Below are 20,139 nucleotides of genomic sequence, written 5' to 3' on the forward strand. Positions count from 1 at the left end.
TTCACTTCAAGCCCAACAAAATGGTTCCACTAGGGCCCACAGTAAACTGATGTCAGGATGATACCTGAGAAATTTAAAGTAGGAAAGACAGGCTAGTTAGCTGTTCTGATAGCAGAACAAGATGGAGTCTATACCAGGATGGACCTGACACTTGTTAGAGCAAAGAACATGGAGACCTTCCCATGAAGCAATAGGGAATGAGATAAAAAGACCTAGCATGGTATTGTTTCAGATCATGACCAAGAGACCTCCTGGAGGGGTGGGGGAAATCTCAGCAAAATAGAGGCTGGATGTGTTCCCTTGGATGCCAGAGGAAATGTAATTGTCTGCATCAAAGACTGCTATGAGAAATTCCTAATGATAAGGGGGGGTTCTCCAAAGGACCTCCAAAAACACATCACAAGAGAGTCAGGTGTTGGAGACACGTGCACCAATGCTAGATTGCTAGAGCAGAACCAGGCTTTTGCTGGCTCTTAACTCCTCACCTTCCCTTGGCTTCACTCAGAGAAACTGAAAGTAAGGAAACGAGGAAATAGCACATTGGCCCCTCTTTCCCCATAGAGGAGGCTAGCTTTAATCAGGCATAAGCTGGAAGGGAAAAGGTGTTAACCTGCAGCAAATTTCTTAAGGTTTTTAAAAAATCACTATTATTATTATTATATTTTTGTTACATGTTATTTTACTGAGACTCTGAGGTAGTAAAATAAGCAGAGGGCTTTTTGTATTTTTCTGAGTTAGTAGAAAAGCTACAGCGTCCATTGTATTTTCATCCAGGGATAAAAAGAACAAGCTCCAAGAACAGATTTGAAGGGCAGTAGGGGGAAAATACGAAATTATTTTCTATTGTGCATTACAAATGCTGCTTGTACAGCCCAATGATTTTAATAATAATAGCTAAAAGTTATCAAATACTTATTATATTCCAGACAATGTCTGCTTTACATGTATTAAATAATTTTATGCTCACAACAACTCTATAAGATTATTATAGTAATTTTCTAGGTGTGAAATTTAGAAGCAGAGAGTGGGTAAATAAACTGCCCTAGGTTGTGTGACTAGTAAGTGACAAAGCCACTCATGTGGCTATTTCAAGCAAATAAGAATTCAATCTCTTTTCACAGATTCTTTTTTTTTCTGTCAAACATCCAAAATACTGGACATATAAAATATAAACCAAGGCCATATCAAATTTCAACGCATTAACACTTTGCAGAGACACATGAGGTTATATGTGATTTGCTGTGCTTTATCAAGAATAAGAAGATAAAGCATTTGCTGTGCTTTATCAAGAGGCCGAGGCAGGCGGATCACTTGAGCTCAGGAGTTCGAGACCAGCCTGGTCACCATGGAGAAACCCTGTCTCTAGTAAAAATACAAAAATTAGCCAGGCTTGGTGGCATGTGCTTGTAGTTTCAGCTACTTGGGTGGCTGAAGCAGGAGAATCGCTTGAACCTGGGAGGCAGAGGCTGCAGTGAACTGAGATTGTGCCACACTCCAGCCTGGGCCACAGAGTGAGAACCTGTCTCAAAAAAAAAAAAAGAAAAGAAAAGAAAAGAATGCCTTATCAACAGTAAAACAATGAATCACCATAGTACATGGGTCTTTTCTGAAGTACATATTTCTCCCTTTTAAATCTCTTTTTACAGGTGTGGACAACCACTACAAAATAAAGTGCAGCTGAAGGGCCGTGACCTTCTCACTCTAAAAAACTTTACCGGAGAAGAAATTAAATATATGCTATGGCTATCAGCAGATCTGAAATTTAGGATAAAACAGAAAGGAGAGGTATGTAACATTTTCTTTTTACGTTCCATTACTACCAGTCCCCTTTTTTAAAGGCAGCCTTCCCAAAGAAAGAGGGAAAAAAATACATTAAAATTCTTAAACAGTAGCTAAGTAATGAAACCTCACAGTCAAGGTAATTGATTATCATGGAGCATACAGGCATACAAAAAAGCATAAAAATCAGTTATTGAATGACATGTCATTGCACTTTTTTCACGTGGAATGCTGAAATTCATTATTAACTGGATCGAACCTAAGAAATCATTTGTCTGAAAAGCATTTATTTATTTATTTATTGAGATGGAGTCTTGCTCTGTTGCCCAGGCTGGAGTGCATTGGCGTGATCTTGGCTCACTGCAACTTCTGCCTCCCGGGTTCAAGGAATTCTCCTGCCTCAGCCTCCCAAGTAGCTGGGATTACAGGTGCATACCACCACACCTGGCTAATTTTTGTATTTTTAGTAGAGATGGAGTTTTACCATATTGGCCAGGCTGGTCTCAAACTCTTGACCTCAAGTGATCCGCCCACCTTGGCATCCCAAAGTGCTGGGATCACAGGAGTGAGCCACCGTGCCCGGCCAAGATTTTATTTTTATACCCCTTTTCTTTTCTCTGTGTATTTTCTATCAAGTCAAAAATGAAGGCCAGGCGCAGTGGCTCGTGCCTGTAATCCCAGCACTTAGGGAGGCCGAGGCAGGCAAATCACCTGAGGTTGGGAGTTCAAGACCAGCCCGACCAACATGAAGAAACCCCATCTCTACTAAAAATAAAAAATTAGCCGGGCATGGTGGCACATGCCTGCAATTCCAGCTACTAGGGAGGCTGAGGCAGGAGAATTGCTTGAACCCGGGAGGCGGAGGTTGCAGTGAGCCAAGATCGTGCCATTGCTGTCCAGCCTGGGCAATAAGAGTGAAACTCCATCTACAAAAAAAGAAGATGATCCTTTTTTTCCAAGTGACAAATTTTAATTTTGGATGCATATTAGATATAGAATCATTAGGATAATGTCAAAAAATTCACAATGATGTGACAGTGTTTTAAAAAGCATTTAGATTAGCAAAGAAACAATTAATGGTATCCAGGTAGGAGAAGAGATGGGATATGGTTCTTAGCTATAAGCATAGTTCTGCATTTTGAGCAATTTATCTTTGAAAGACAATTAATACAGTAGCTTCATTTGGACTGCTTAATTGTGAAAGCATTTTTGTATTCCAAGCTTGTTCAGCCTTTTTAAAGAGTTGGTTTCAGGTTGAGAAAGTTTGACACGGCTTTGATTTTATCTAGTAGGCTGGCTCTCCAAGCTCCTAAGAAAAACTGAGGACAGGAGTGACCGCAACTGCTATGGGTTGATGTTCCTATAAAACACCTGAAATAAGAGAACAGGTATCCCCAGGCCCAGGCCTATGTTCTTGACACTTTGTGGATGAGGGAGGTTAGCTGGCAGGAATCTATTTGTTCCAGAACTCCTTCTATCGGGAAGCCCATCTACAGAAGAGGAAGGAGGAAGCGCCCTACCCCACATTCAGACTCTCCAGATTGTTTTCAAATGACTTCCAGAAGCAAAGGTCTTTGTATTCCCATGAGGATGCATGATGAATGTGTAGCTAAAACACTAGGGCTTCATCATTGATCTAAGTGAAAGTTGTAGTGCCCCATGTTGTAACAGAGTAGCATTTTCCTAGCTGAGAAAACACCTCCAAACCAAACACCTTCGAGGTCATTGAAAACTGAATGGGGATTTCAACAGAGTTAAGTAAGAAGGTGGTTCCAGTATGAAATACTAATATATTTTGGAAAAAATTCACATGTTGAACCCAGAACAATTAATACTGCTTTCTAATTACATGTCAATAAGCTGTGGGAGTTACTGTTCTCTTCCCCCATTTGTATAGTACATAAAAAAACATTTTAAATTCACTTTTTTTTTTTTGAGATGGAATATTGCTCTGTCGCCCAGGCTGGAGTGCAGTGGCAAGATCTTGGCTCACTGCAACCTCCATCTCCCAGGTTCAAGCAATTCTCCTGCCTCAGCCTCTCTAGTAGCTGGGATTATAGGCACCCACCACCACTCCAGGCTAATTTTTTTTTTTTTGGTGTTTTGAGTAGAGATGGGGTTTTGCCATGTTGGCCAGGCTGGTCTCGAACTCCTGACCTCAGGTGATCCACCTGCCTCGGCCTCCCAAAGTGCTGGGATTACAGGCATGAACCACCACACCTGGCCTAAATTCACTTTTTAAACAATATTTTAAACACTTATTTGGGGGTAGTTATTACTTATTTTCTAATAAAGAATATGTTTTAAAACATAATTTATATATAAGATATATTTTAATTCTATTCTTGTCCTTGATTTATAGTATTTGCCTTTATTGCAAGGGAAGTCCTTAGGCATGATTTTTGAGAAAAGAAGTACTCGAACAAGATTGTCTACAGAAACAGGTAAGTCCACTGCCAAATTCACACTTGTGTTGAAGAGAGGGATTGAAGGTGAAGACTTTGGAGGGGTAACCCAGTGCAGGGATTTGTCTGCCTCTAGCAACCACAAAGAAAAAATCATTTTTACTGGGAGCAGCAGTGCAAGCCTGTGAATGAGATTTCCAGTTCTCATAAAAGCTGCAAGCAGAAAAATTAGCTTCATCTATAAGAATTCCATAAGGAACTGAGTAGAAGTTCCATATAACTCTTCATGTTCAGAAAAGAAATATAGGTGGGCACACATTTTCAGGCCTCAAACTCACGTGGGTAAGAAATATGTCTATTTTTCTAGCATGCAAAGAACATTTCCTTGTGTGTCTCAATTCTGCTAGATGGTGGAAATTTAATCTTTGCAATGTTAGGCAATCCTCAGTTGTTTTATGGTTTATTTTGTCCATTTTGGGTCTCCTCTCCATTTCCCCACAGTCAGGTTAAATCATGGAGAGTATCTGAATGTCAATACATGTAGGGGTATGGGGATCTGGTCCTTGGTCATTAGAACATCATCATCAAATATCCATGCTAGGTTCTGTTGGGACTTCTATATTCCCATTGGATCTTGGCTGTCTCCCACTTACTGCAAGGTTTGCTTCACTCTCATTGAAAGAACTCATATTGAGACAACCAAGTATAAAGGGGTCACTGGAGAACCTCCAACCGGCCTGAACATTGGGAGGAATGCACACGGGGCTGAAGCCTCAGGAAGTTCACCCCATTTGCGCGGGGAAGAGCTGGCCTCTCCTGTTCCGAGGTGGAAACTGGGATTCAATCTTAGAGGCGGGAAGACAACTAGCAGGACTCTTGCTCTGCTGAGAGTCCCTGTTTTCCTTTTTTTTCTTTTCACCCGATAAACCCTGCTCTTCTCACCCTTCAAAGTGTCTGTGAGCCTAATATTTCACGGTTTTGTGACAAGGAACCCATTACAACAATATATCTCTTGGTTTCATTCTCTCAACCTCTTAGCAGCTCTCCAAGACACATTAGGCACAGAGGTACTACAAGGCTGCCTCTACTCTATTGTTCCTTCCTCATGCTGGGTGCCAGGGAGCTCTATAACATTTACTGCCTTCTAGAGGTCTGTCTTAAAAGCAAGACAGGTTGTCCTCAGTTCTGGGATTCTCCAAACTCATGGAGCTTTCCAGCATGCCCCCCATCCTTCAGAAGTTGACCCGGGGAACACATAGCAGAGTACAGTATCAAAGGTCCATCAATTTTTATTTCTGTTGCTTCTCCTCTCTTGCTTCTCTTCTTCCCCTTTCAGTTCCCAGTATTGGAGGCCAGGAAATAAAGCAGGAGGAAAAACTGGCTCTGACTATCCATGGACTCTTCCAAATTGTGCCTGGAATTCTAGGCTGTTAAGGATATTTTTTTTCCTCAAGCTATTATCTCTGCAGTTTCAAAATGGACACTTTGAAACTCGTAAGCCACAAATTGCCTCTTTTCTTTCTCTCTGCATTTCTGCTCTACCAGACCTCACTTGAATCAATAATATGACTGCCCAAATGAGCAATCAGACAGGGTCAAGGAGGAAGTACCACAAACAAAAACATATTGGTTGATATTTCAAATAGATTATTCTACCTTACGAGTATCAGAGCTTTCTAGGGCTTAGAAGCAAACAACTATTACATGTGATTTTTACCTTGCAATGATTAATAATGAAGCTTACCAAATAGATATCAAAAAGAAAGTTCAGGGGGATTAAGCGACTTGCCAAATTCACTCAATTAATACAGATAGCACCAAGATTCAGATCTGAAGCCCACTATTCTTACTAATGCACACTCCTTCCCCCTAAAGAGAAGGAAGGAGGACGAGGGAAATATATAAGGTGCTAATCTTTAAAGCCCTAGGAAGAAAACAGATAAGAACATTTTGCTCTTTAAAGCTGGCTGCTATAAGAGATCATGTTGATATCTGACAGATGGTAGGGAAAAAATGAATAAACCAGTCAGCAATTCTCAAATTCTGCTCCCTTTCAACACTAGTATTCCATGAGTTGGGAAGAATTTTATTTTATTTCATTTTATCTTGTGTGTATATATTTTTGTTTTTACCGTTAGTACTTAAGAGAATTGTTCTTTATTGAAGTCACCAAAATAATTGTTTAATACATAGAAATTTCTCAAATTTAAGTTTTTTTAAAAGGGATTTTGCTGAGTTCATGGCATTTCTATGACTTTTCCCTGTTCAAATGTTATGTTTGAAACCAGAATATTTCTGAATAAATGATTGGTTTCACCATTTATTAATAATGTGGTAGTTAATCTATTAATAAAAACGAGAGTGACAATTTAATAAGTTTTTGGAGGCAGACCCTGTGCCAGGTGTTCTACATTAATTATGTGTGTTATCTCACTTAATCCTCATGACAACTCTGTGAGAGCAAGACCATTCAGGAAAACAGGCTGAAATGGGGCCAGCAAATGGCTCAAAGGCACGTACCTAATAAATGGCAGACCCAGGATTGGAAGCTATTACTATATATATTTTTAAATACCTAATTTAATAAACTAAATCTATTGATTTAATTTAATTATATGGCATGTAATAGTCATGTTTTCTTCTAGTAAAATTGTTTCTACTGGTGGCATTAAGCATTTTGTTAAATGATGGTTTTCTATAAAGAAATCCTTAGAAACCTGCCCCAAATCATAAATAATAACAACAAATAAATGAAGCAAGGAGCGTATGACTGTTAAAACTTATAGTTCATGGAGCATTTGTCATTATCCTCAATAATTGCATATGGCATCCTGCCAAACTCAACAGTAGAATCACTGAAAGCGAGTAGCTGTCTTAATTGTTTACAGAAACAGTAAACCCCAATCAAAATCATGACAGAACATTCCTATTTTGAGTATGTGCATCTTAACAGTTGTCCTTTGGTACAATTTTTCAACAAGTACCACCTGTTACTTTGGTGCTTAGAATTAAAATAGGTGTAATTATAACTGTTACTGCCCCAAATCTGTGCCAGCCCCTGAGATGATCCTCACAGGACAGTCCTTGGCAATTCTGTTCCAAGCCTGAGTTTCAGAGCTACATTCACATTCCTACTTATCTCAGGAGACAGAATCAAATTCTCCACCCAACTCTGACCATAGTAATTGTTTATGTAACATGTTTATTAAAGTGTAACACACAAACAGAAAAGTGCACAAATCATTAAGCGTATAGATCGATGAATTCTTACAGTGAGCAAACCATTGTAACTAACACCCAGATAGAGAAACAGAATGGTAGTAGCACCCAGAAGCTTCCCACTACCCTTCATTTCCTTCCAGTCACTACTCCTCATTCACCCAAGGGTAACTATTATCCTGGCTTCTAACATCACAGATTCATTTTGCCTATTTTTGAACTTTATATAAATGGGATCATTCAGCATGCGCTCTTTTGTGTCTGACTTCGTTCGCTTAACATTATGAGATGTATCGATGTAGCTGTGTGTAGTTGTAGATCATTCATGCCTCATCCACTCTTTGTGTGTGCCTGCCTGGCAAACCAGACAATTCTCCTATGAGTCTACCAATGATAATATTCTTTTATAGCAAATGAATTGAGCTGATAGACAGATACATTTATTAATCTCAGTAAATGCAGTAGCCGATAAAAGATGCAAAAGGCATTCTAAGAGATGGTTCTTTTCATTATTTAACATTGGTATTTCACTTTCAAGGTGAAATAGAAACTGGTGTTTTAACAGCTGTTTCAAAATCATCGTCTGTAAAAAGATGCCAATGTAAAAATTGTGATACTATTGTGCAATTATAAAAGCCAAGCACAGAGAGGTTAATAACTGCCTTAGTTCTACCAGCAAGGGTACTCGGATCCCTTATATTTCCAAGGAATGATTTCTATTTATACTCTTTTTACCAAAGCAGGCAGGGATCTATGGGGAAGTAAAAGAGCAAAATAAGATTTACTTTTATTTTCCCAAACAGAAATTAAGAAATTAGCAGAAGAGGCCGGGCACGGTGGCTCATGCCTGTAATCCCAGCACTTTGGGAGTCCGAGGCAGGCGGATCACGAGGTCAGGATGTCGAGACCATCCTGGCTAACACAGTGAAACCCCATCTCTACTAAAAATACAAAAAATTAGCCAGACGTGGTGGCGGGCGTCTGTAGTCACAGCCAATCGGGAGGCTGAGGCAGGAGAATGGCATGAACCGGAGAGGCGGAGCTTGCAGTGAGCCGAGAACGCGCCACTGCTTCCAGCCTGGGCTACAGAGCAAGACTCCATCTCAAAAAAAAAAAAAAAAAAAAAAGAAGAAGAAGAAGAAATTAACAGAAGAAACGCTTTGTTCAAAAATAGCTGATGTGAAAGCATAAACAAATGAAACAGGTAAAAGCAGGCTTCTCTGGATAAAGGGTGGAGAAAGAGTGGAAGCCCATCTCTCTGTCCTCTTCTCCTTGGCAATGGCAGCTTCTAGTGGCTGCTCAAAACCTCTGATGCCCCTCATAAGCACGTATTACCATCCAGACCTGGTAAACCGGCAAATTCTTGACTTGTGCTTTTGGGCTGGGATCTGAGGCTTCTTTTTGATCTGTGACAAAAATTGCAAAGGCAATTTCTTCTCAGAGGCAGTATTTCCTCCCCATTTAATCTTTTTCATGAACTGCTGAAGTCTTTGGCTCCTGCCTGTACACACTTTCTGTTACTCTTCTTCCTACCCCTATTTCATAAGTCCAGGCACCGTATCGATCTTCTGTATAGCACAAACAGGGAAGTAGAAGGACAGCAGATTAATCCTGAGTTGCTATAGCAAAATGACTTATCATCAAAGAAAGAGTGTGACTTGGAATAGACCTACCAGGAGGTCCGAAACTTTGTTTGAAGTCTTCATCCATAGTCCTCAACCCTCAATGGTACTCATACTTGTACTAGGCACTTAGTAGGTGCACAATAAATAATTTTTTGACGAATGTGCGGTATTTATGTGTATTTAGGTGACGTTGCATGTTTATAAAGAAATTAAGTACTCAAGAGTGATTAGTGATTATAATCACCACTAAACTTCATTACGTTGCTTCATAGATAATAGAAATTTATCTTCTTTCTGTTAGCAAAATGAGAGGCTGTTCACAAATGAGAAGAATGGGTCCTTTCTTCAGAGTCAAATTCCTCCTTTATTCATTCAATGAGAATTCATTAAGCACTTACTATTTGCCAGGTTTTATTCTAGGTGCTCGGGAGTGATATCTCAGTAGACAAAACAGATGAAAATCCATGCCTTCATGGGGCTTACATTCTAGTGGGTACACAGACAATAAACAACAGACATAATAAATAAGTGGATGATACAGTATGTTGGAAGATGACAAGTACTCTCAGCAAGGAGAAGAATGTGTCTGGAACTGAGGGAAAAACAAGTGCACCACTATTGGGACTTTGGCTTTTTGGGGAATCGTTGGATGATCTTGAACAAAGGAGGGACATGATCTACTTGCATTTTAAAAGGATCCCTCTGACTGAGAATAAACTGTGGAATAGACTGTGGGGAGCCCAGGGTGAAAGCAAGGTAGAAGTAGTGAAGCCTGTCAATAGATAGCTATCAATTATAGAAGCTGGGGTTGTGGTGGCAGCAGTGGAGAGGGTAAGAGTAACAGATCCTAGGTATGTTTTGAAGAGAGAGACAACCAGATTACTGATGTATTGGGTAAGAAAGAGATGTCAAGGATGACTTTAAGATTTCTGCCTGAGCAAATGTGAAGGCTGGTGATGGAACAAATGGAAAGGGGAAGGTTGGGAATTCGGTCTTAGATATATTGAGTTTGAAGTGTCTATTAGACATATAAGCAAAGATGTTAAAAAAAAGCAGTTGCACATGAGTCTGGAATTTGGGAGTGAAATCTGGCCTAGAGATATTTGAGTGTCACCAGCATATAGATGATATTTAAGGCCATGGGACTGGATACAATTATAAAGAGAGTAAGTGTAGATTGAAGGATGAGAGGAGAACCAAGGGCTGGTCCTGGGGCACACCAACATTCAGAAGTCAAGAAAAATAGAAGGAACCAACAATGGTGACTGAGAAGGAGCAACTACCAAGGTAGATGCAAAGGCAAACAGGTGTGATGTCCTAGACACTGTGTGAAGAAAGCTTATCAAGTAGAAAATGAAGATCAACTTTGTTGAATACTGCTAAGTGAGGGAAGAGGGCTCAGAAATGGCCACTAGATGGAGTAGCGTGAAGGTCACTGATAACTTTGGTGAGAGGAGTTTTGGTGCAGCAGTGGTAGGGGACAAAGCCTTATAGGTTTGATGGAAATGAGAAGAGAGGAACTAGAAAAAGAAAGAAGAACAAAGAGCTTTGCTGCAAAGGGGAGCAAACAATTAAAGGAATACTTGTCAGGGAAATTAGGACAAAGAGAAAATCTGTATCTGTTTTTAAATAATGTGTGAAAAATGAGAACAACCCATTCAAGATGTTGGTGACATAAGGGAGAAAGGGAGGAATTGCTAGAGCAATGTCTTTGAGTAGGCAAGGGGAGTGGCTTCTAGTGCACGAGTGAAGGCATTACATGGGGCATGGAAAATTCACCTATGCTTAATAGAAAGGAAAGCAGAGTATATGAGTACAGATGCTGACTAGTCGGGAAATGGAGTAGAGTTTGGAAGTTCTCCTCTTATTGCTGTAATTTTTTCAGTGAGGTAGAAAGCAAGGTGAACAGTTGAGAAGCTCACTTCACCTCTAAAGACATGTATACACTGATAATGAAGGGATGGCAAAAGATATTCCATGCAAATGGAAACTACAAAAGAGCAGGAGCAGCTGTACTTATATCAGGTAAAATAGATTTCAAGACAAAAACTGGAAAAAAAGACAAGGCCATTATGTAATGATAAAGGGGCCAATTCAGCAAGAGAATATAACAACAATAAATATATATGAACCCAATGCTAGAGCACCCAGATATATAAAGCAAGTATTACTAGAGCTAAAAAGTTAGATAGAACCTAATGCAATAATAGCTGAGGACTTCAACGCTCCACCTTCAGCATTGGACAAATAATCCAGACTGAAAATCAACAAAGAAACATTAGACTTAATCTGCACTGTAGAGAAAGTGGACATAATAGATATTTACAGAACATTTCACCCAACAGGTGCAGAGTACACATTCTTTTCCTTAGCACATGGAACATTATCAAGGATACAAAACAAGTACCCCAAATTTAAAAATACTTATATTAAATATATTTTCTGACCACAATGGAATAAAACTAGAAATCAATAACAAGAAGAATTTTGGAAAAAATATAAACGCATGGAAATTTAAAAATGTGCTCCTGAATGACCATTAAGTCACTGACAAAATTAAGAAGAAAATTTAAATAGTTCTTGAAACAAATGAAAATGGAAGCACAGCATATTAAAACTTGTGGGATACAGCAAAAGCAGTACTAAGAGGGACGTGTACATCAATAAATGCCTACATCAAAAAAATAGAAAAACTTCAAATAACCTAATGATGCATCTTAAAGAACTGGAAAAGCAAGAGCAAACCAAACCCAAAATTTGTAGAAGAAAAGAAATAATACAGATCAAAACAGAAATATACAAAACAGAGACTAAAAAAAATAAAAGATCAGTGAAATAAAAAGTTGGTTTTTTGAAAAGATACACTTTCAAAACATAGGAAGAAGCCAACCATTTTCTCAACACGTTAGCTGCTACCACCTTGTTCCAGCCTATCAACTCTCACCCAGATTTTCGCAACAGTCTCCTGACTTGTCTCCCTGCTTTTGCCCTGCTACAGATGTCCAATTAAAATGTAAGTCAAATCATGTCCCTCCTCTGCTCCAAGCCTTAAAAGGCTTCCCATTTTATCCAGACAAAAGTCAAAGTTGTTGCCTTCTCCCCAGCTTCCTTCTGCAGCCTCACCTCTGCACCGTCCACACTACCTTCTTGTTGTCTCTCTCTCTCTCTCTTTTTTTTAGACGAAGTCTCACTCTGTCGCCCTGGCTGCAGTGCAGTGGTGCAGCTTGGCTCACTGCAACCTTCACCTCCCGAGTTCAAGTGATCCTCCTGCCTCAGCCTCCCAAGTAGCTGGGATTACAGGTGCCCGCCACCATGCCTGGCTAATTTTTGTATTTTTAGTAGAGATGGGGTTTCCCCATGTTGGCCAGACTGGTCACAAACTCCTGACCTCAGGTGATCCGCCCACCTTGGCCTCCCAAAGTGCTAGGATTACAGGTGTGAGCCACCGCGCCCGGCCTCTTGTTGTCTCTTGAACCCACCAGTCATGACCTTCACACAGGAACTTTGCACATGCTCTTCCCACTATCTCGTATGTTTTCTATGGTTCACCTATCCATCTTCCTCAGGTCTTTACTCAAAAGTCCCACTATCATTGTGGCTTCCTTGACCATACTACTTAAAATTGCAACTTGGGTCCTGTAAATTTCCTATTCTCCTTCCCTGCTCTGTATTTCTTATAGCACTTATCAGTATCTAACATACAATATATTTAATTTACTCATTCAGTTTGTACTCTGTCTCTCCCCATTTGAAAGACAAAAACTGGAAAAAAAAGACAAGGCCATTATGTAATGATAAAGGGGCCAATTCAGCAAGAGAATATAACAACAATAAATATATATGAACCCAATGCTAGAGCACCCAGATATATAAAGCAAGTATTATTAGAGCTAATAAGTAGTCAAAGACTTGTATCTTGTTTACAATGCTTTCTTCAGTGCCTAGAACAGCACCAGGCACATATTTTCAGAATGAATGAATTTCAGAATCATACAGTGAGGCCAGGACTTGTTGTGGTGTGTAGTTACTCCACAGACATGAGATGTGCCATCCACCTAAAATTTGGTTTGGTTGCTGACAGTGAGAATATCTCACATGCACCAGGAAGATATGAAAAAGTTTATTACTCACATCATGTGGCTTTCTGGGGATAGTAGGTCTGGTTCCCAAGCAGGTCTGAAAGTAGCCTCAGAGAGCAGAGAAACGATATGGAGTTCTAGTGTGATTTGGCGATGGGGCTGGGATGAGGATTCCCATGGGCAGGGTAGGGCTTGTGCAGTTTGAACCTCCTGCTAGTGCCAAAGGAGTGAGCACCTGAACTTTCTTATCAGCTTGCCCAGATGTAGGGCTGAAGGGTCAGGCAGGGAGAGGTGGACAGTCAAACATCAGAAATGGGGTCAGAATGTTCATTACAGGTCCCATAGCAAGTAGGACTGTTTGGGCATTTCATATTCTTTGATCCTACCTGGCACCTAGCACATAAGATTTGCAAGGGATCTTACAACTCTAGGCAAACTGTCTTCTTTTTCAGATGAAGAAGACTGAGTCTAGTCCCACTATGTCATTCTGTCTCTGTAGATCACACTTTGAGCTGACTCAATAGCTGGCTTCCCTATGGCAAGGCCTAGGGCTGTGGAGACTTAAAAACAATCTTGCGCAATTTTTTAGACTCTAACTCTCAGAACCCTTTTCTATAAAATTCTTGTAATATCTACTGTACAGTTTGTCAGACTAAGGGATTCAATGAAAGAATGTTAATAATGTGCCATCATATGATTATGCTCTGTGAAGAGTCATTGCTAGGGTCAGAACATGGTGGTCTCTAGTTAAAGACCATTTGGTCTAGGCATATTTAAGAGAACACTTTTGAGTATAAAATAGGTAGACTATAATTATTTAATTTTATATACAGTAACAGAAATGAGGACCATTGCTTTGTGTGGGTTTGATTTTTAATATTTTTTTTCTTTTTTGAGATGGAGTCTTGCTCTATCACCCAGGGTGGAGTGCAGTGGCGTGATCTCACTGCAAGCTCTGCCTCCCAGGTTCATGCCATCCTCCTGCCTCAGCCTCCCGAGTAGCTGGGACTACAGGCGCCCACCACCACGCCTGGCTAATTTTTTGTATTTTTAGTAGAGATGGGATTTCACCGTGTTAGCCAGGATGGTCTCGATTTCCTGACCTCGTGATCCACCTGCCTCTGATTTTTACTTTTTATAGTGAAACTTTCAAATAAACAGAAAAGTAAAAAGATTAGCATAATGAGCATACCAATACCCTTTACATCAGTCTAACAATTGTTAATATGTTGCCTTCTTCGTCTACTTGTTTTGGTTGTTGAACTAAAGTAAATTAAAGTTATAATGATATTTTACCCCAAAATATATCAGTTTGTATCCCCAAAAAATAAGGATTTTGTTCAGTGACTGTTGCTTATTTCCCAAAAGATAAATCAGGCACATCATAATAAGGAGGGGAAAAGTAATGTTTGTAAAATTCCTTGGACAAATCTCTATCTTGCAATTATGTGTATTTGCCTTTATGTATTGGAGAAATTCTGAGCATTAAACCAGTCTCAAATGAGACAGTAAACTTCTGATTGGATGTCACCATCTCCCATAATTTTCCCCAGAATGTGTGATGAAAGGGCTCCAGCCTGGGTGACAGGGAAGACTGTGTCAAAAAATAAATAAATAAAAATGAAAGGCTTGAAAATAAAAGAAAGTAAGCATTGAGATAGTGGTTTCAAGTCACTAAGAGTAAAAAAAGTAAAAGGGCCACTTTACTGTTTTCCTTATCTTCCAATCAAGACAGCGTCATATTTTTTATTTTATTTTTTATTTTTTTCAGACAGAGTCTTGCTCTGTTGCTCAGGCTGGAGTGCAGTGGCATGATCTCGGCTCACTACAACCCCTGCCTCCCAGATTCAAGCGATTCTCCTGCCTCAGCCTCCCGACTAGCTGGGATTACAGGCACCTGCCACCACGTCCGGCTAATTTTTGTATTTTTAGTAGAGACAGGGTTTTGCCATGTTGGCCAGGCTGGTCTTGAACTTCTGACCTCAGGAGATCCACCTGCCTCAGCCTCCCAAAGTGCTGGGATTATAGGTATGAGCCACTAAACACAGCCAGCTTTATATATTTTAGAGAACCAAAACCAGGCATGGCCCCAAAGAGGGAATGATGCCTCGTTATTGCCAGGTCTTGAATAAGAGGGTGGAGAAATGGGCACACATGTGAAGGAGAGTTAAGTACTTGAGCACAAAATTTTATCTACTTCCCTCAATTCCTCATTTTGCTTTGCATGGGAATTCTCTATCAGAGAAGTTGGAGAGCTTTAAAGATTTTGACTTTTCAGTTGAGATGATGCCAATTCTTTGTAATTTTGTTTTCCACTTTAGTTGTTTTTTCAAAATGATTTTTTTCTTTTTTTTTATTGTAGGCTTTGCACTTCTGGGAGGACATCCTTGTTTTCTTACCACACAAGATATTCATTTGGGTGTGAATGAAAGTCTCACGGACACGGCCCGGTTTGTAAATATTTTCTTCTCTCCAAAGCTGATTTCAGAATCTGATGGATAAATTTCAAAAATAAAACATAATTCTCTTTAAATAATGGTTTTCCCTCTAATTGTTCTGTTCTCCATTTTCCCTCTTTCCCTGATATTCTGAATGCCTCTCCCTCATCCTGTGGCCACTTTCCATCGGTTGAAATAATTTTTCTTGGCAATTTTTTGAAGAAGCTTCTGATCATAAAATTTCAAACTTATGGAAATTTTGAGTTCATCAAGTATGACTCTTAGATTTAACAGTTGAGGAGGAAATGAAGCTCCAGGGAAACTGACATTCAGTGACTCATAACTAGTTACTATCAGACTAGGTAATAATATTAATAACTACTAATAACATTTATTGAGCATTTATTGTGTGCTAGGTATTTTTCTGACTTGTTTAATCCTTATAACAACCCAAACAGATTGTCATAAAGAAGTGAAACAACTTAATTAGGCACAGACTAGCTGCTATAACACAAAATCTCAAATGTCGATGTGTTAACATAGTGCAGATGTTCCTGATTGGTAAAAGGGAAGAACAGGTTATTAATTTATGTGGGTTATTCAGGGACACTGGCTGAGAGTGATTGTACCATCTTCAACATGTGACCTTCAAGGTCAGTTTGGGTGTTAACATCCAGCCAGGACCAAGGAGAATAGAGCATGGAGAAGGCATACTTGTTTCAAAGCCACCTTAGCAGGGAAGCAGTACAAACAATTCCACTTACATTTCATTAGGAAGTACTAGTAGCTCACTCCCATCTAGATGAAGGGAGAGACGGGGAAAGGCTCTTCCCCACTATATTATAATGAAACTGAAGCATAGGCCTCCTGACTCCTCATGCAATGCTCATACCACTACATCATGTCTGGCTAAAAAATCCAGAGCAAATGTCTTTGTTAAAAGTTTTGCCCTCAAAAGAGAAGACTAATGATTCTTTTCCTGAAAATGATACGCCATGAAGTTATTTCTTGCAGATACCGTCTGCTTTTTATGGCAACCACCCTAGTATATACTAAAGAATTCACCTCATTTGACTTGCTGAAGAGATTTCAAATAACTCTTCTTTAAACCTTTTAGTTATGTTATTTCAGATGGGACAATGAAAGTATTAAGAAGTGTGATTAGCTTCTGGATTCTAGGGACAAAAGGAATCAAGGAACATAAATTTTTTCTTCCAAATAATCTGCCTCTGACTTGGATTATATTTGTCTGATAATTCTGCTTCCACAAAAGTGAAAGTATACTTTATTCAAAAGCAAATATTACAAGCTGATCAAGGGATGAAGCCAGAGACATATCCAAGCAAAGTTTCAGTGGGGATCCTCTATATAGGACCAGGTGAAAGATGGTGAATGAGTCATATGTAAAGCACTGGTTGGAAGAGGGTTCAGTGGGAGGAACAGCTGAGCATCCAAAAAAGGAGTTGAGCAGTGCAGGTTGGCAGTCAGAAAGAGGTCAGGATCCAGAAATCAGTGCAGTGGGCAGGATCCCAAGATCAAGAGACAAACAGCCAAGCATGGGCTGAAAATTGAGGATGGGTATAAACGTGCTCTTTTCTGGGCTTGCTCTCCACACAATTCTCACTGCAAGTCCTTAGTTAGAGGAGCTCTACATAGATGCTGAGCAAAACAGTCTGCTTACAGATTTTTTTTTTGTTACAAGTTCCAAAATGATTGGGACATTTTGAGTCCATATAATTATTATAGTTCCATTGCTACATGAATACATGGGTCCATGAAATGGAGTCCATATAATTCATTTTGACCATTTTGTCTTATCCAAAACACTGAAAATAATAGCTACTCCTTAAAGATTGTCTGCCGTGGACCTTTTGTGCTATTATCTCTAAATCTTTTTTAAAATCTTGCAAAGTAAGTATTATTGGCCTGGTTTTATAGATGAGGAAAGCATGGCTCAGAGAAGTTAATGGAACTTAGAAGCTGACTAAGTCAGGGTTTAAATCAAGCTGTCTTTATTTTCTAAGGCCGTGTTGTTTTGATTACCCCACAATGCTGCTTCTATTCAGCCCACGAGAGGGGCAGCGAAACAAGTTATAGAAAATATTGGGCTGGGCGTGGTGGCTCATGCCTATAATCCCAGCACTTTGGGAGGCCGAGGCGGGTGGATCACCTGAGTTTGGGAGTTTGAGACCAGCCTGACCAACATGGAGAAACCCCGTCTCTACTAAAAATACAAAAATTAGCCGGGAGTGGTGGCGCATGCCTGTAATCCCAGCTACTCAGGAGGCTGAGGCAGGAGAGTTGCTTAAACTCGGGAGGCGGAGGTTGCAGTGAGCCGAGATAGCGCCATTGCACTCCAGCCTGGGCAAGAAGAGCAAAACTCCATCTCAAAAGAAAAGAAAAGACAAAAAAAAAAAGAAAAGAAAACATTGACAACATTGACTTGCACGTCAAGAGGTCCCCAGGACAACCCAGAGGTTTGATGATTCACTAGGAGGGCTCACAGGACTGAGCATATAGTCATACTCATAGTTATGATTTATTACAATGAAAGTATACCAAGCACAATCAATGAAGGGAAAAGGCAGAAGCAGGAAAATGAAAGGAGTTTCTGCTTTGTGGAGAAAATGACAGATTAGGCACTGAACATATTGCATTAAAGTTTGAACCTCTGAGTGCAAATGTTCACAAGTCATTGGAGATAAAGACCTTGAGTGAAGTTGAGAGCTGAAGAAATATAAATATAAGCTCGGTGGTAAAAATTACCTCCATGGTCTCAATGTGGGAGAATTGCAGAAGGCTGTGCCATGAGAACAGGTGCAATTAAGGAGGGGGAGGAGGAAATCCTCAGGGCACAAAGAGAACAAGGATAGTACAATATCAGAAGAGGCTGGCATGGGAGATGGGGGATGTCAGAAAAAGGAGTAGAGTAGCTATTGTAGAAATCTGACTTTCTTTTGTGTACGTCATTACTGCTTAATCTGCCAAAATATCTGACAAACAAGATATGCTGGGACTCAGAAATTCAATAAAGCTAAATTGAAGAAGACAAGATAAAACTACCACCTTCCACAGATGCAATTGAATAGGAGATGCAAGGAAGCAAATCTTAATGACATCTACCTTGCTGATATGCACCTTGTAACCCTCAGCAATCGCTTCCTTTGCTTTTTGTAGAAGTTTAACATTTTAAGGTGCAAAGGGATTGGAGGATGATTAAATGACATTGCTGGCCCTTTCAAATCAAAAGAATCATGCATGCCTGACACTGATTGACGGTGTTGCTTCTTCATTGCTGGTCCAGCTGCTTTGGGGGCCTGGTCGAATAAAAAGTGCCTGCACATTGTTGAAAGAAGAGCCTGAGGGAGAATATAGTGAGTGTAGCAACCGAAAGAAAAAAAAAAGAAAGAAAGAAAACCGGGCCAGTCTCTTGAAAGCTGTTAAATGCAATTTCCATAGTGTCACTTATTTGTTCAAATGATTTAATTATTCATTTATTCAGAAATAGTTATTGAATGCCTCATTTTTCTTCCAGACATTGTTTTAGCACTGAGAATAAAATGCTGATCAAGGCTGGGTGCGGTGGCTCACGTCTGCAATCCTAGCACTTTGGGAAGCCGAGGGGCTGGGGGGGATGGGGGTGGGTCACCTGAGGTCAGGACCAGCCTGGCCAACATGGCGAAACCCCATCTCTACTAAAAATACAAAAATTAGCTGGGTGTGGTGGCGGGCACCTGTAATCCCAGCTACTCAGGAGGTTGAGGCAGGAGAATCACTTGAACCCTGGAGGTGGAGGTGGCAGTGAGCTGAGATTGTGCCACTGCACTCCAGCCTGGGCGACAGAGCGGGACTCTGTCTCAAATAAATAAATAAAATAAAATGCTGATCAAGTCAAACAAGTTTCTTGTTAGAGTGGAAATTGCATTCTGGAGCGAGGAGGCTTTTGCTAAACAAATGAACAAAGCATGAATAGAAGAGCAGGTTGAAATAAGTGCTATGATGAAGCTAAAGCCGGGTTATTTGTTGGTGGGGTGGCGGCTGCCTTAGATTGGGTGGTCAGGGAAGGCCTCTCTGAGGATGTGAAAGTTAAGAGCTCAATAAAATGACAGAGCCAGGTACGCAATGCTGTAGGAAGAGTGTCACAGAAAGAACTGCTGATGCATAAGCCTAAGGCAGCAACAAGCTGGATGTGTTCAGGAACAGAAGGGGAGCCATTAATGTTCTAAAATCTTCAAACAAACACATTTTGAACCTGATTTTTTTTAAAAAAGCACCTTACAGATTGGTCCTCAGTCTCACCCACCAAAGAAAGGAAAGATAAAATCAGAACAAGGAATAAAAATCCTAAATACACATTCAAAATCCAATGTATTGTACAGCAGATCTTTAGAACTTATTTATGGCCGGGTGTGTTGGCTCACACCTGTAATCCCAGCACTTTGAGAGGCCGAGGCAGACAGATCACCTGAGGTCAGGAGTTTGAGACCAGCCTGGCCAACATGGTGAAACCCCATCTCTACTAAAAATAAAATAAAAAAAATTCCGCACACCTGTAGTCCCAGCTACTAGGGAGGCTGAGGCAGGAGAATTGCTT

At 40.1% G+C, this 20,139-nt stretch overlaps 1 protein-coding gene across 2 annotated transcripts in view; it reads left to right on the forward strand.

Annotated features, from left to right (window-relative positions):
• The window catches only part of OTC (ornithine transcarbamylase), a 91,623-nt gene that overhangs the window by 32,673 nt on the left and 38,811 nt on the right, over window positions 1–20,139 (forward strand). For both annotated transcript variants that reach the window (XM_057301046.1, XM_003815381.5), the window contains 3 exons: window positions 1,647–1,785; window positions 4,142–4,223; window positions 15,470–15,557. In XM_057301046.1, coding sequence (XP_057157029.1) covers window positions 1,647–1,785; window positions 4,142–4,223; window positions 15,470–15,557 — 309 coding nt within the window. The remainder of the gene's footprint in view (window positions 1–1,646; window positions 1,786–4,141; window positions 4,224–15,469; window positions 15,558–20,139) is intronic.

The sequence above is a fragment of the Pan paniscus genome, chromosome X (assembly GCF_029289425.2).
Source record: "Pan paniscus chromosome X, NHGRI_mPanPan1-v2.0_pri, whole genome shotgun sequence".
NCBI classification, from domain to species: Eukaryota; Metazoa; Chordata; class Mammalia; order Primates; family Hominidae; genus Pan; species Pan paniscus.